Consider the following 14,680-nt stretch of genomic DNA (forward strand, 5'->3'; position numbering starts at 1 on the left):
TCTGAGTGGCCCGGACGGCCCCCTGAGACGTGGAATCCTTGATGAGCCAGTCATCGAGGTAGGGAAACACCTGCAGACCATGGCTCCTGAGTGCTGCGGCTACCACAACCAGGCACTTGGTGAAGACTCTTGGAGACGAAGCTAGGCCGAAAGGAAGCACTCTGTACTGAAGATGAAGGTGTCCCACCCGAAATCTGAGGTATTGACGGGAGGACGGATGGATGGGAATATGAGTGTAGGCCTCCTTGAGATCCAGGGAGCATAACCAGTCTTCTGCTCGAGGAGGGGATAGAGAGAAGCCAGGGTCAACATGCAAAACTTCTCCCTGACCAGGAACTTGTTGAGCACCCTGAGGTCCAAAATAGGACGCAGGTCGCCCATCTTCTTCGGAACAAGGAAGTACCGGGAGTAAAAACCCTTGTTCTGTTGGTCCACAGGGACCGGCTCGACGGCACGAAGCCGGAGCAAAGCCTGAGCTTCCTGAAGAAGAAGAGCGGTCTGGGTTAAGTTGGAAGGATACTCTCTTGGAGGATGTTCCAGAGGAACATGATGGAACTGAAGAGAGTATCCCTCTCTTACGATGGAAAGGACCCAGAGGTCGGTGGTAATAGTCGTCCATCGATGGTAAAAATGATGGAGACGACCTCCGATGGGAAAAAGCGGGGAGGGCAGAACAATGGAAGTTATGCTCCCTACGAGACAGTCAAAAAGGCTGGGGAGCCTTGGGGACAGCAGAAGGTTGAGGCTTTTGTTGGGGCTTCTGCTGGTGCTGCCTCTTCACAGGAGGCAGATGGTAGGGGCCTGCTTCAGCAGGTAGCGCCTCTGATAAATCATAGGCGGACGAGACGGACGAGAGATAGCAGGCTTGGACAGCTTCTCCGTTGCCGCCTCGATTGACTCGTCGAAAAGGTCCGCTCCCGCACAGGAAACGTTCGCTAGCCTGTCCTGGATGTTCGGGTCCATATCAATGGTCCAAAGCCACGCCAAGCGTCTCATGGCCACCGAACAAGCAGCAGCTCTGGTCGAGAGTTCAAAAGCGTCGTAAGACGATTGCATCATCTGCAAGCGGAGTTGGGACAACGACGCCAGTACCTCCGAATACTCGAAGCGAGCCTGAGAGTCCAGATAGGGCAAAAACTTTTGAAGAATGGAGAGAAAAAACTCAAAGTAGATCGCAAAATGAAAACTGTAATTCAGGACTCGAGAAGCCATCATCGAGTTCTGGTAGATGCGCCTGCCAAATCTGTCCATGGTTTTGCCCTCCTGGCCAGGAGTGGAGGCATAGACCTGGGAGGGATGAGACCGCTTCAGGGAGGATTCAACCAATAGGGACTGGTGAGAGAGCTGCGCCCCGTCGAAGCCCTTATGGTGCACCGTGCGATACCTAGCATCCAACTTCCCTGGGACCGCAGGAATGGAGTATGGAGTCTCAAAGCATCTCATGAAAGTCTGGTCCAGAAACTTATGTAGAGGCAGACGGAGAGACTCAGCTGGAGGTTGGGGAAGATGCATCGTCTCCAAATATTCCTTAGAAAACTTGGAACCCGAATCCAGGGTGATGTCCAGATCCACCGCCATCTGCCTCAGGAAGGACGAGAATGACAACTGGTCCGCCAGGGCTGGGCCTCGAGATGGGCTCTAAGAAGATGAGGCAGCCTGGTCCGCCGAGGCGAGGACCGGCAGGGGGAGAACGAACCCCCGCAGTCCTCGAGTTCTGGCATAGGAGGAGGAGGCGAGTACTCCGGTGAAAACTCCCGAAAAAGTTGCTTACGACGAGGCGAGGCGTGTCTCGATGAATACCTTGATCGACGACCGGAGCTGTGTCGAGAAGCAGGCCTCGAGTGTCGAGGCGAGCGAATCCCAGACGAGGCAGCCACCGAGTAGATGGGACTGGAGACTGTGGATCGAAGCAGCAGAAGCTGAGACGAAGCCTCCCGAGGCGCTCCCCAAGGCTCGAGGCTCGGCATCGAGGAGGAAGTTTCCGGTCCAGGCAAGCCATGCATCGAGGGTATCGGTTCCAAGGGTGGCATGGGCAAAGACTCTGCTCCTTGCGAGGCATGCCCCGAAGCAAGACCAGACACTCGCCAAGACTCTGCTCCCAGCAGTGAGTGTGCGCCGAGGAGGCACCGGAGGCGGCTCAACCTTGCGGGAGGCTTCCGCGTGCCCAGGCTGGATCTGGGAGAGAAGCGTCGGCCCAATCTTATTAAAGAGCTTGACAAATCGCTTCTCCATCATGGCATGGAACGAAACCAGCAAAGAGGGATCTGCATCAGCAATGGGACCTCCAGCACGGACATCGCTAACTCGGCCGCCAGGGGGCTTGGGCTTAGAAGCCTTGGGCACCTTGAGCACCACTGGAGGAATGGGAGGCTGCACTACCTGACCTGAGGAGAAAGCGGAAGGCACCGCAGCAGGCGTTGGAGTCGAAGCCGGCACGAACGAGGCAGGCTTGAGCAGACTCGAGGCCGAAGATGTTGAAGCGGAAGTCGAAGGCATGGCGCTCTGCGATGAGGGCAGCTCCGGGGACGCCTCCATGCTAAACAGCGACTCCCACAAAACACAGCGACGCTTAAAAGCACATGCTGTAAGTGTGGAGCAAGGCTGGCATGATTTCGGAAGATGTTGAGGCCCCAGACACTGGAACTCTTGCGAGAGGCCTCAAGGACATCCCTCACTGACTGAGAAAACCCGAAGAAGGGAGTCAGGTAGAAAGGAACCAAGCTGTTAAGTGTAGATACTGCAGATTGGGATGCAGCAGCGAACCCTAACTCTGAGACAGCAGAGAAGGAAAAATAGACAGAAGCAGAGGCTCCCTGACACTGAGTCGGAGGAGAAGGGAGAACCATGGCTGCCGGGGCCACCGAAGAGCTATCAAAATCATGGTGGTGTGGGCCGAATTGAGCTGTACAAGAGTCTTCAGAATCAGAGGAAAGGGAGGGAACGCGTAGAGGAACCGGCCCGTCCAATCCAGAAGGAAAGCATTCGCCTTGAGACGATCCGGGGAGTAAATCCTGGAACAGAAGCGAGGCAACTTGCGGTTGAGGGGCGAGGCGAACAGATCTATTTTTGGCATCTCCCATCGAGCAAACACCTGACGCAGAGTGGAGGAATGGAGAGACCATTCGTGAGGCCGGAGGAGGTGGCTCAACCTGTCCGCCAGGCAGTTGTGCTCGCCCTGGATGTAGACCGCTCGAAGGAAGATGTTGTGGTGTATCGCCCACTCCCAGAGCCGGAGAGCTTCCCGGCAAAGAGATAGGGAACACATACCCCCCTGCTTGTTCACATAATACATCGCCATCTGGTTGTCCGTTTGCACCAGAACCACGCGATCCCGAAGCAAATGCCGAAAGGCCAAAGCATGATAAATGGCCCGACGCTCCAGCAGGATGATGTGGCAGCGATGGTTGGCACTCAACCAAAAAGACCCTGAGTCCGGAGGCTGTTGAGGTGAGCCCCCCAGGCATACGCGGAGGAGTCCATTGTTAGGACCTTCTGCGGTGGGGGCGTGAGAAAGAGAAAACCTCTGGAAAGATTGGAAGAGAGCGTCCACCAGCGGAGTGAACGCTTCAAGGAGGGAGTCGCCACAATGTGTTGAGAGGCGGGATCCCGGTCCTGTCTCCACTGGGACGCCAGGGTCCACTGATGCACTCTGAGGTGAAGTCTGGCAAAAGGAGTCACATGAACGGTGGAGGCCATGTGTCCAAACAGAATCATCTGCTTGGCCGAAACCATAGACTGAAGCGAGACCTGCTGGCACAGGTGAATGAGGGCGGCCTGCCGAGGCTGAGGCAGAAGCAAGCGGAGGCAAACTGTGTCCAGCATCGCTCCTATGAACTGCAGAGACCGAGAGGAACACAACTGGGACTTGGGGAAGTTGACCTCGAAGCCCAGACGTTGAAGGAACGTAATAGTCCGTTGGGTCACTGAAACAACCTCCTGCCATGACAAGGCTTTGATGAGCCAGTCATCTAGGTATGGGAATATCTGCAGGCCCTGTGAGCACAGGGCCGCCGCCACCACCACGAGGCACTTCGTGAAGCCTCGTGGGGAGGATGCGAGCCCGAAAGGGAGGACTCGATACTGCAAGTGAAGATCTCCCACTTGAAAACGAAGAAATCTGCGGGAGGCGGATGAATCGGAATGTGCGTGTAGGCCTCCTTCAGATCCAGCAAGCACAACCAGTCCCCCTCGTCCATCAGGGGATACAACGTGGGAAGAGAGAGCATGCGGAACTTCTTCTTGACCAGGAACCTGTTCAACACCCTGAGGTCCAGAATAGGGCGTAGGTTCCTGTCTTTTTGGGGACTAGAAAGTACCGAGAGTAAACTCCAGTGTCCTGCTGACACAAAGGGACCTCCTCCACTGCCCGGAGGAGAAGGAGGGCATGAGCTTCCTGAAGAGGAAGGGGAGATGCGACCTGTTGGAAAGACACTCTCTTGGGGGCAGGTTTGGAGGTGCCATCCGAAACTGAAGGGAATACCCCTCCCTGATGACGGAGAGGACCCAGTGATCCGAAGTAATCAGTTCCCAGTGTGACAAAAGGAACTGAGATGGCCCTCGATAGGTAGAAGAGAAGTCTCGAGGATGAAGGGGAGCGGCCCATTCACACTGGGATAGTCAAAAGGACGGCACTGGCTTGGCTGCCGCAGGCGATGGCACAGCGACTTCCAATCATAAAAAAGAAACAATAGAGAAGCTGGTGTGCAAGAAAGGCACTTAAAATCGATGCAGAGAAGAGAGACAGGGCTTTCTGGCTCCGCAGAAAAGTACTAACTGAGGACCACGTTGAAGAGACGTGCCCTTTAGCTGAGTGGGAAGGCACATGCATGCGGCGGTACAGCACTAGCAAACTTTGAGATCTTCAATCAAGTTTGCTTAAAAAGCTGTCCACGACGGGGCTCCGTGGATGAAGTCGCCCACATGTCAAGAATATGCTGCCTGCTTGTCCTGGGATAAACCATATGAACTTGAATATAAACAGATTTTTGGGCCAAAAGAATGGCCCATAAATTGGGGGGTCTCGATTTATATATTCAAATCCTCTGGTCTGCGCCACTCTCTACCCCTGCCCGAACCTGTTGCAGGTCTCCCATGGACCTGGTGAGCAGGGACAGGAGTGATTCTTTCCTTGTCCTATCCCAGTCAACTCTAAACCAGCATGCCTCCCTCACCCATTTAGACTTGCCGCAAGTTCCTGCTGCAGTCTCGAGAGACCATGAAAACTCGCGGCAGGCATTTATAATCGTGGCTCTCATGGCCGGAGCTTAGGAAGATCATTCCTGCCATGCTTCACCGCTAGACCACCAGGGCTTTAAAGGTAAGATCTACAGGGGTCAGAGAGGTGGGGTGGTTTAGAGTTGGCCAGGCAGGACACAGGAAGGTTCGCTTCTGTCTCAGCTCACCACTAGACCACCAGGGTTTAAGGCAGCCCTTTAATCGGCATTGGGGGATGGGAAGGAAGGAGGGAGGAAAGAAAGGAGTGTTGCTGGATGCTGCTTGGTAGAGTAGCTTTGTAAAAAAGGACCCAGAAATGTTTTTCATAAGCACATGGGCCAGCAAAAATTACAGAGCAGAGAAAGAAACCTCTGACCAATTTCTATTGGTTGAGAATAAATATATTTTGAACTCACTAACTGGGGAAGATGATCACAATAACCCAGCTCATGCAAAAAGAAAAAAAAATATATGTGAAACAAGATAACCCACTGAAACAGCATCCAATTGGGTTTGCACCTGAAACAAGATCTAATAGCAGTACAGCAGTGTGGAAGATCTCATACACACACAGAAAAGCTGTCTAGATATTTCTATAAGTATACAAAAACTGTCCTATGTTGGTGCTACCGGATGACATCTTCCACATCTCACTTCATTGACACTAATGAGAATGATGAATCTTATACCCATTCCTTCAAAATACTAACTTAAAATGGAATGACTATTCTAAATTTCTTATGCTGTTTTTAGAAACAAAATCACACAAAAACATCACCATATGAACATTTTCATGGTTCATCAGGAACAAGAATGTCATCTGTGAACAGTGTTAAGTGTAAGGAAAAAGAGGTAGTAAACAATCTTTTTTTTTTTTTTGGGGGGGGGGCTTTTTAAATTCTGATTACCTTAACTTTTTCTCTTCTCAAGCAGCAAAAAAGACAATTTTCATCAAAAGACCAATCAGAAACAGCTTCGGGCTCACAGTCTATAAATCAGAACAGTAAATTAGGTCTTAATAATCCATATTTTATATAAGTTTTATACATGTACCCAGGTTAAATTCCTGTTTAACAATGATGCTTTCTAGATAAGGCACATGTAAAGGAAACATCCTATAATCCTAACCATCTTTTATAAATTAAAAAATGTTATAGAAACAATTTACCTTTTATCTAGTCTCACAATCTTCCAAAATGGTAAATAAAAATACTTCTAGATATACGGAGACAAAAATATACTCATTAGAAATTACAGCCAATGTGAAACTGAGCATTGCCTGGAGAGAGAAAAAAGCAGATCTCCAAGGTAACACACATTTTCTGGAAACAAGACTGTGTAAGCTTCTGTCACCCACAAATCTGAATAAAAAAATGTATACCTTTAAATAAGCTGAGATCCTTTAATAGTCCAGGTCCAAACAGCCCTTCTAGAATACTTTCAAAACCTGAAAAACAATGAATGAATATTTCACATTGTAAATAGAATGTGTTAATAGAATGGTATTTAAATTACTTCTGAAAACACGATTTTTTGGCTAGTAATTATTTCCAGAGAAGAAACCAGCATACTAGAAATATGCCAAGTGAAGCGTATCATTTGTGAAATGTTTTGAGAAATACTAAATTAACAACCCAATTTAATTATAGCCGCTTACCATGATTTTGGAAGTGACCATTCTGAACAGTTCATTAGTATTCTTTATTTTACAAAACGGATGTGTAACACTGTACACGTTTAATATTGTCAAACTGTCTAGAGCAGTGTTCTTCAACCGCCGGTCTGTGGACCGGTGCCAGTCCGCAGAAATTTCCTGCCGGTCCACAGGGCCAGCACATGCATCGGGCCCTAGACAGTGCTTTTCAGTCACCAGTCCATGGTGCGATCAATGCGGTGGCATCTTTGGACCAGCTCTCTCTTCCTCAGTGCTGCTGTGAACAAAGCCGTAGGCAGAGGCTCCTACGCCTGAACCGGAAGTCTTCTCTCTGATATCGCAATGTCAGAGGGAAGGCTTCCAGATGAGGCGAGGGACATGTGAGGAGCCGCTGCCCATGGCTTTGTGCACTACAGCACTGAAGAAGAGGAAGCCGGCTTGAAGATAACACCGGGGAGCAGGCCAGAAGACAAGGCACAGCATGGAGGGAGGGAGACAACAATGGTAGGAGGGAATGATTTTATTTATTATCTGTTTGTTCAGGAAGAAATGCATTTGTTTCTTTTCCTATGGGGTTGTACTGCATGCAGTCTTGCACTTTAGGGTTTGTTTGTATATATTAGTATTTTTAGTTTTTGGTCCCGTATTTGCATAAGATTATCTGTATTCTGGTAGGAATGAATATTGAGAAGCATACAGTGTGCTTTGTGTAGTTTAATTTTGTGGTTAACCATTATGTGTTAATACGATATTGTGTGTGTGTATATATATGAAAAATGAATTGAAAAAATAGTGTTACAATTAGTACTATTATGGGGCGGGGTCTGGGGCAGATATTGGGTGGAGATGGGTGGGGTCTGGCCCACGACTTAGCCCAGTGTTCTATGCTGGTCCACAAAATAATTATTTTATTTCTGCCGGTCGATTGTTGTCAAAAGGTTGAAGAACACTGGTCTAGAGCACATTTTATGTTATTAAATTTTATGATAATAGAACTATACAGCATGACATGCGAAACTCAATCCGGTTTCAGACCTTTATTCAGTACGGAGACAATAACTGCAGCTATTTTAGACAACCTGCGCCTACTGTTTAGCAGGGACCTCAGTGCATTGGTTATGCAATTCGATATGAGTTCAGTCTTTGACCTGGTAGACCACAGGAAAATGCTACAATGCCTAGACGCCATTGGTATCAAAGACGAGGTGCTGAACTGGTTTCGTGGCTTCCTTACATCCCGCACCTATCAGGTACGCTTCAATTATGAGCTTTCCGATACCTGGAGCAATCCATCCGGTGTGCCACAAGGGTCATCATTGTCTCCATTGCTTTTTAACATCTACATGTCCTCACTGAGCTTGCAATTAACTCAGCTGGGGATAAAACTATTCAGTTATGCAGATGACTTCACGATTATAATCCCATTTGTTGACTATCTCAGAAACTATTCCCAAGGCTTCAGAATTCATAAACATGATGATGCAATGGATGACAAACTTCAAGCTCAAACTTAATTCAGAAAAAACAAAATTCTTCATTGCTTCACCACATCTGTTTGACACCAAAACACCTCTATGCATCAATGAACTTAATCACCCCATCCAGCCCACCATAAAGATACTAGGCTTAACTCTAGATCAATACCTAACCATGAAAGACCAGGTGGACTCCTTAATCAGAAAGGGTTTCTTCACTCTCTGGAAACTTAGATCCATTAAAGCTTATTTCGATATGTCGGCATTCAGAACCCTGGTCCAATCCCTCGTACTAAGTCAATTTGACTACTGTAACATCGCCTACTTAGCCATTTCCCAAAAAAATATGCGATGTGTACAACTAATGCAAAATGCAGCGGTCAGATTAATCTTCGGACTAAAGAAATTCGATCATGTATCACCCTACTACCGGCAGTTACATTGGCTACCGATGGAGGCACGCATAAAGTTTAAATTCGCCTGCTTCTGTTTTAAAGCACTAAACGGACTTGCCCCTAAATATATAATTGACCTTTTCTCCTTCTCTGCCAACAGACACAAGAGAAGCTCTCATTCCTACTTTGTTTCCCCCCCCAGTTAGAGGTTGTAAACTGAAAAAACACCATGAACACCTTCTTTCACATCAAGCAGCATTGTGGGGTAAAGACCTAGATCAACTGCTTTCGCCCACTACTTATGAGGAATTCAGAAAACGTCTAAAAACTCAACTGTTCCTAAAGTATCTAGACAACTGACCCACTCATCTTCTTTCTCCTCCATAGTGATTCCTCTGTCCTATTAATCTCTTTCTCCTTAACAACGCATTTCCGCTCCTATTAACTCTCCTCTTCCCCCCTCTTAAATTCAATCAATTTGTACCTCACTTAATCTATTGTAAACCGCATAAAACTTAACGGTATTGTGGTATTTAAACAGTTATTATTATTATTTTCTTCTGCTATCAACCTAAACTACAAAAGCAACCATTTAAACTGCTGAAATATTTTAAAACTATTTTAATGAAAGGCTATATTTAAATCATTCAACATTCCAGTATATACCAGCTTATAAACTTCTTAACTACTGCTGCTTATAAAAAAACAAATTAAAAAAAAAAAACCCATACACAGGTAGGCTGTGAACCTGTAAGCACAGTTACTTACTGTAATAGGTGTTATCCAGGGACAGCAGACATGTGGGTGACATCATCCACGGAGCCTGGATATGGACAGCCTTGCAAGCAGACTTGCTTGAAGAAACTCAGAAGTTTAGAGTCTGCCGCACCGCGCATGCATGAGTGCCTTCCCGCCCAGCACAGGGCATGTCTCCTCAGTTCAGATAGCTAGCAGAGAAACCAACCAGGGGAGGTGGGTGGGTTGTGAGAATAGCTGCCTGCTGTCCCTGGATAACACCTGTTACGGTAAGTAACTGTGCTTTATCCCAGGACAAGCAGGCAGCCTATTATCACAGGTAGGTGTCCTCCAAGCTAACCAGAATGGGATGGTGGGAGTGTTGGCAATTCAGGAGGATAAATTTTATAACACTGTCTGGCCAAAATGGCCATCCCATCTGGAGAAAACATTCAGACAAAAATTAGAGGTGAAAGTATGAACCAAGGACCAGGTGACAGCTTTGCAAATTTCCTCAATAGGAGTGGATCTGAGGAAAGCTATTGAAGCTGCCATGGCTCTGACTTTGTGGGCTGTGACTCGACTCTGTAGATGCAGTCCAGCCTGAGCACAGCAGAAAGAGATACAAGCAGCCAGCCAGTTGGAGATGGTTCACTTAGAAATCGGGTGTCCCAACTTGGATCGAAGAAGAGATAGTTGAGGAGTAGATCTGTGTGATATGATGCGTTCTAAGTAGAAGGCCAAAGCACGCTTATAGTCCAGGGTATGAAGAGCTGATTCTCCAGGATGAGTATGAGGCCTTGGAAAAAAGACTGGAAGTACAATGGATTGGCTGAGATGAAATTCTGAAACCACTTTAGGTAAAAATTTTGGATGAGTACGGAGGACCACCTTGTCATGATGGAAAACTGTGACAGGTGGATCAGCAACTAAAGCTTGCAGCTCACCGACTCTTCAAGCAGATATGAAGGCAATGAGAAACACCATTTTCCAAGTGAGATATTTCAGATGAGCCGTATTCATTGGTTCAAAAGGAGGCTTCATCAATTGAGCAAGAACAACATTGAGACCCACACCACTGGAGAAGGTTTGACATTGAAAAGTCCTTACTTAAATCTGGAAACCACAGGATGAGCAGCCTTCGATAGGCTGATGGAAAGCAGCAATTGCACTAAAATGGACTTGAATGGATGTAGACTTGAGGCCAAAGGTAGAAAAGTGCAGAAGATAATCCAAGACGGAAGACAAGGAGGTTTCTCGAGGCTCCTTGTTATGAGAGATGCACCACGTAGAAAATCTAGACCATTTTTGGTGGTAGCATTGTCTAGTGGCAGGCTTTCTGGAAGCCTCTAAAATGTCCCAAACAGGTTGAGAAAACTGAAGAGGAGTTATGTTGAGAGGTACCAAGCTGTCAGATGTAGAGACTGCAGGTTGGGATGAAGAAGAGATCCTTAACTCTGTGTAAGCAGAGATGGAAAAACTGGTAGAAGGTATGGCTTCCTGCGGCTGAGCTGAAGCAGAAGGGAGAATCAGGGTTGCCTGGGCCACTGAGGAGCTATTAGAATCATGGTGGCATGATTGTTCTTAATTTTGACAAGAGTCTTGAGAATGAGAGGGAATGGAGGGAACGCATACAGGAACAAATTTGTCCATTCCAGAAGGAAAGCATCTGCCTCGAGGCGATGAGGAGAGTATATCCTGGAGCAGAACCGAGGTAGTTTGTGGTTGTGGAGAGACACAAAAAGATCTATTTGAGGAGTTCGCCACTGAGAAAAAATGTGATGAAAAGGCAAGGAATCGAGTGTCCATTCGTGAGGTTGCAGAAGACGACTCAATTTGTCCGTCAGACAGTTTTACTCTCCTTGAATGTAGACTGCTTTCAGGGAGGTGTTGTGATGGATCACCCAGTCCCACACCCTTTGAGCTTCCTGACTTGATTGTCTGTCCGAATGACTACTTGATCGTGAAGAAGATGCTGAAAAGCTTTGAGAGCATTGAAGATCACTCTAAGTTCCAACAGATTGATGTGACAGTGACATTCCGTGCAGGACCAGTGGCCTTGAGTACAGAGACCATCGAGATGAACCCCCCAAGCGTAGGTCTAGGAATCTGTCGTGAGGACCTCCTGATGAGGGGATGTCTGAAACATTAAATCTCTGGAGAGATTGGAAGAGAGCATCCACCAGTGGAGAGACTGTCTCAACGAAGGAGTGACTGTAATGTGTTGCGAGAATGGGTTGCAAGCCTGCGCCCACTGAGATGCCAGGGTCCACTGAGGAATTCTGAGGTGAAGTCTGGCAAAGGGAGTCACGTGAACAGTCGAGGCCATGTGACCGAGTAGTACCATCATGTGTCTTGCTGAGAGTGAAGAAAGGGAAGATACTTAGCAGCAAAGCTGAAGGAGAGCATCCATACGCTGCTGAGGAAGGAATGCTCTGAGTTGGACAGTGTTCAGAACAGCTCCGATGAACTGTAGGTTCTGAGAGGGCTGAAGGTGGGATTTGAGAAAGTTGATTTCGAATCCCAAGCTTTGTAGGAACCACGTAGTTCATTGGGTCGCTACAATAACCCCCTGAGATATTGAATCTTTGATAAGCCAATCGTCCAGGTAGGGAGAACACCTGAAGACCATGGTTCTGCAGAGCTGCTGCAACCACCACTAGGCACTTGGTGAACACTCTTGGAGATGATGCCAGGCCGAAGGGTAGCACTCTGTACTGAAAATACAGATTCCCCACTCGAAATTTGAGGTACTGATGGGAGGCCGGATGAATGGGGATGTGAGTGTAAGCCTCCTTGAGATCTAGAGAATACAACCAATTGATCTGATCTAGAAGGGAATAAAGGGATGCCAGGGACAACATGAAAAATTTTTCTTTGACCAAAAATTTGTTGAGATCCAGTATGGGCCGCAGATTGCTCATCTTCTTCGGGACTAGGAAGTAACGGGAGTAAAACTCCCTGCTCTGCTGTTCCAAGGGAACTTCCTCGATGGCATGGAGACAAAGAAGAGCTTGAGCTTCCTTAAGAAGAAGGGCGGTCTGGGATGGATTGGAAGGATATTCTCTTCGAGGAAGCTCTGGTGGAATCGTGAAATAAAGAGAGTATCCTTCCCTGATTATTGACAGCACCCAGAGGTCAGATGTAATGGTCTCCCATCGATGGTAAAAATGATGGAGACGACCATCCTATGGGAAGAGGAGAGGACAGAGGCAGAACGATGGAGATTATGCTCTATTTGAGATAGTCAAAAAGGCTGAGAAGCCTTTGGTGTAGCAGAAGGCTGAGGTTTCTGTTGCTTCTGCTGTTGTTGCAGTTTCTTGAGAGGTACTCGAGTGTAAGGAGCTGCCCTCAGAGGATAACGCCTCTGATAGGATGGAAGAGGTTGAGAAGGCTTGGAAGGAGCTGGCTTAGGCTTTGGTCTGACTATGGAAGCAAAAGATTTCTCATGTTCGGACAACTTCTTGGTGGCGGCCTCTATAGATTCATCAAAGAGGTCATTGCCTTCACAAGAAATATTGGCCAGACGATCCTGAATGTTGGGATCCATATCAATGGTGTGAAGCCAAGCAAGGCGGCACATCGCTACTGAGAAAGCAGTGACCCTCGAGGAAAGTTCAAAGGCATCATAAGATGACTGAAGAAGGTGCAACCTGAATTGTGCTAAGGTAGCAATGACTTGCTGGAATTCCAAAAGTCTGTGCTGACCAAGGTCTTTAGTAAAGCCAGGGATTATATCAATACGAAGAGGGGCTGGCCAGGGAGGTGAAAAACTTCAAGGCATTCTTCAGTTACGTAAAGGGGAAGCGACCAGCGAGAGAGGAGGTGGGGCCGTTGGACGATGGGGATAGGAAGGGAGTGATTAAGGAGGATAAAGAGGTAGCTGAGAGGTTGAACACGTTCTTCTCGTCGGTTTTCACGAGCGAAGACACATCTAATATACCGGACTTAGAGGAGCTCATGAGTGGGGAACAGGCCGAAAAATTGGAGCACATAGAGGTAAGTTAGGAGGATGTCCTCAAACAGATAGACAGGTTAAAATGCGGTAAATCACCGGGCCCGGACGGGATCCACCCAAGGGTTCTGAAGGAACTAAGACAAGAAATAGCGGGCACAATCCAGCATGTTTGCAACCTATCCTTGAAAACTGGTGAGGTACCAGAGGACTGGAAATTGGCGAATGTCACACCTATCTTCAAGAAGGGATCGAGGGGTGACCCCGGGAACTACAGGCCGGTGAGCCTGACTTCAATTATAGGGAAGATGGTGGAAGCTATGATCAAGGACGGCATTTGCGAGCACATCGAGAGGAATGGCCTACTGAGAACAAGCCAGCACGGATTCTGTAAGGGAAGGTCGTGCCTAACGAACCTTCTGTATTTCTTTGAGGGAATAAGCAGTCGGGTGGACAATGGGGAACCCATAGACATCATTTACCTCGATTTTCAAAAGGCTTTCGACAAGGTGCCACATGAAAGGCTGCTTAGGAAGCTGTGGAACCACGGGGTGGGAGGGGATGTGCACAGATGGATCAAGCACTGGTTGTCGGGTAGACTGCAGAGGGTCGGAGGGCCAATATTCTGACTGGCGGGGAGTCACAAGCGGTGTGCCACAGGGATCGGTGCTGGGGCCGTTACTCTTCAACATATTTATCAATGACCTGGAAAAGGAGGCAAAGTGCGAGGTTATAAAATTTGCAGACGATACCAAACTGTGTGGCAGAGTTAGGTCCAGGGAGGAGTGTGAGGACCTGCAAAGGGACCTGGACAAGCTGGAAGACTGGGCAAACAAATGGCAAATGCGCTTTAACGTGGAAAAATGCAAGGTCATGCATATAGGGAAAAAGAACCCGTTGTTCAACTACAAATTGGGGGGGGCATTGTTGGGAGACAGCAGATTTGAGAGAGACTTGGGTGTGCTGGTGGATGCATCACTGAAGCCATCTGCACAGTGTGCAGCAGCCTCGAAAAAAGCCAACAGGATGCTGGGCATCATAAAGAGGGGCATAACAACCAGGACGCGGGAAGTCATCATGCCATTGTATCGAGCGATGGTGCGTCCGCATCTGGAATACTGCGTTCAGTATTGGTCGCCGCACCTCAAGGAGGACATAGCGGTACTTGAGAGAGTCCAAAGGAGAGCAACGAAACTGGTAAAAGGGCTGGAACACTGCCCATATGCCGAGAGGTTGGATAGGCTGGGGCTCT

The 14,680-nt window shown here is 47.9% G+C and overlaps 1 protein-coding gene across 10 annotated transcripts in view; it reads right to left on the minus strand.

Annotated features, from left to right (window-relative positions):
* The window catches only part of LCOR (ligand dependent nuclear receptor corepressor), a 277,489-nt gene that overhangs the window by 178,276 nt on the left and 84,533 nt on the right, over positions 1-14,680 (minus strand). For 8 of the 10 annotated variants that reach the window (XM_033943075.1, XM_033943074.1, XM_033943076.1 and 5 more), the window contains 2 exons: positions 6,596-6,661; positions 6,123-6,202 (listed from right to left, as the gene is read on the minus strand). In XM_033943075.1, the coding sequence (XP_033798966.1) occupies positions 6,123-6,202; positions 6,596-6,661 (146 nt within the window). The remainder of the gene's footprint in view (positions 1-6,122; positions 6,203-6,595; positions 6,662-14,680) is intronic. The other 2 variants (XM_033943082.1, XM_033943081.1) reach the window with 1 other exon arrangement.

This window comes from Geotrypetes seraphini, chromosome 4 (assembly GCF_902459505.1).
Source record: "Geotrypetes seraphini chromosome 4, aGeoSer1.1, whole genome shotgun sequence".
Lineage (NCBI taxonomy): Eukaryota > Metazoa > Chordata > Amphibia > Gymnophiona > Dermophiidae > Geotrypetes > Geotrypetes seraphini.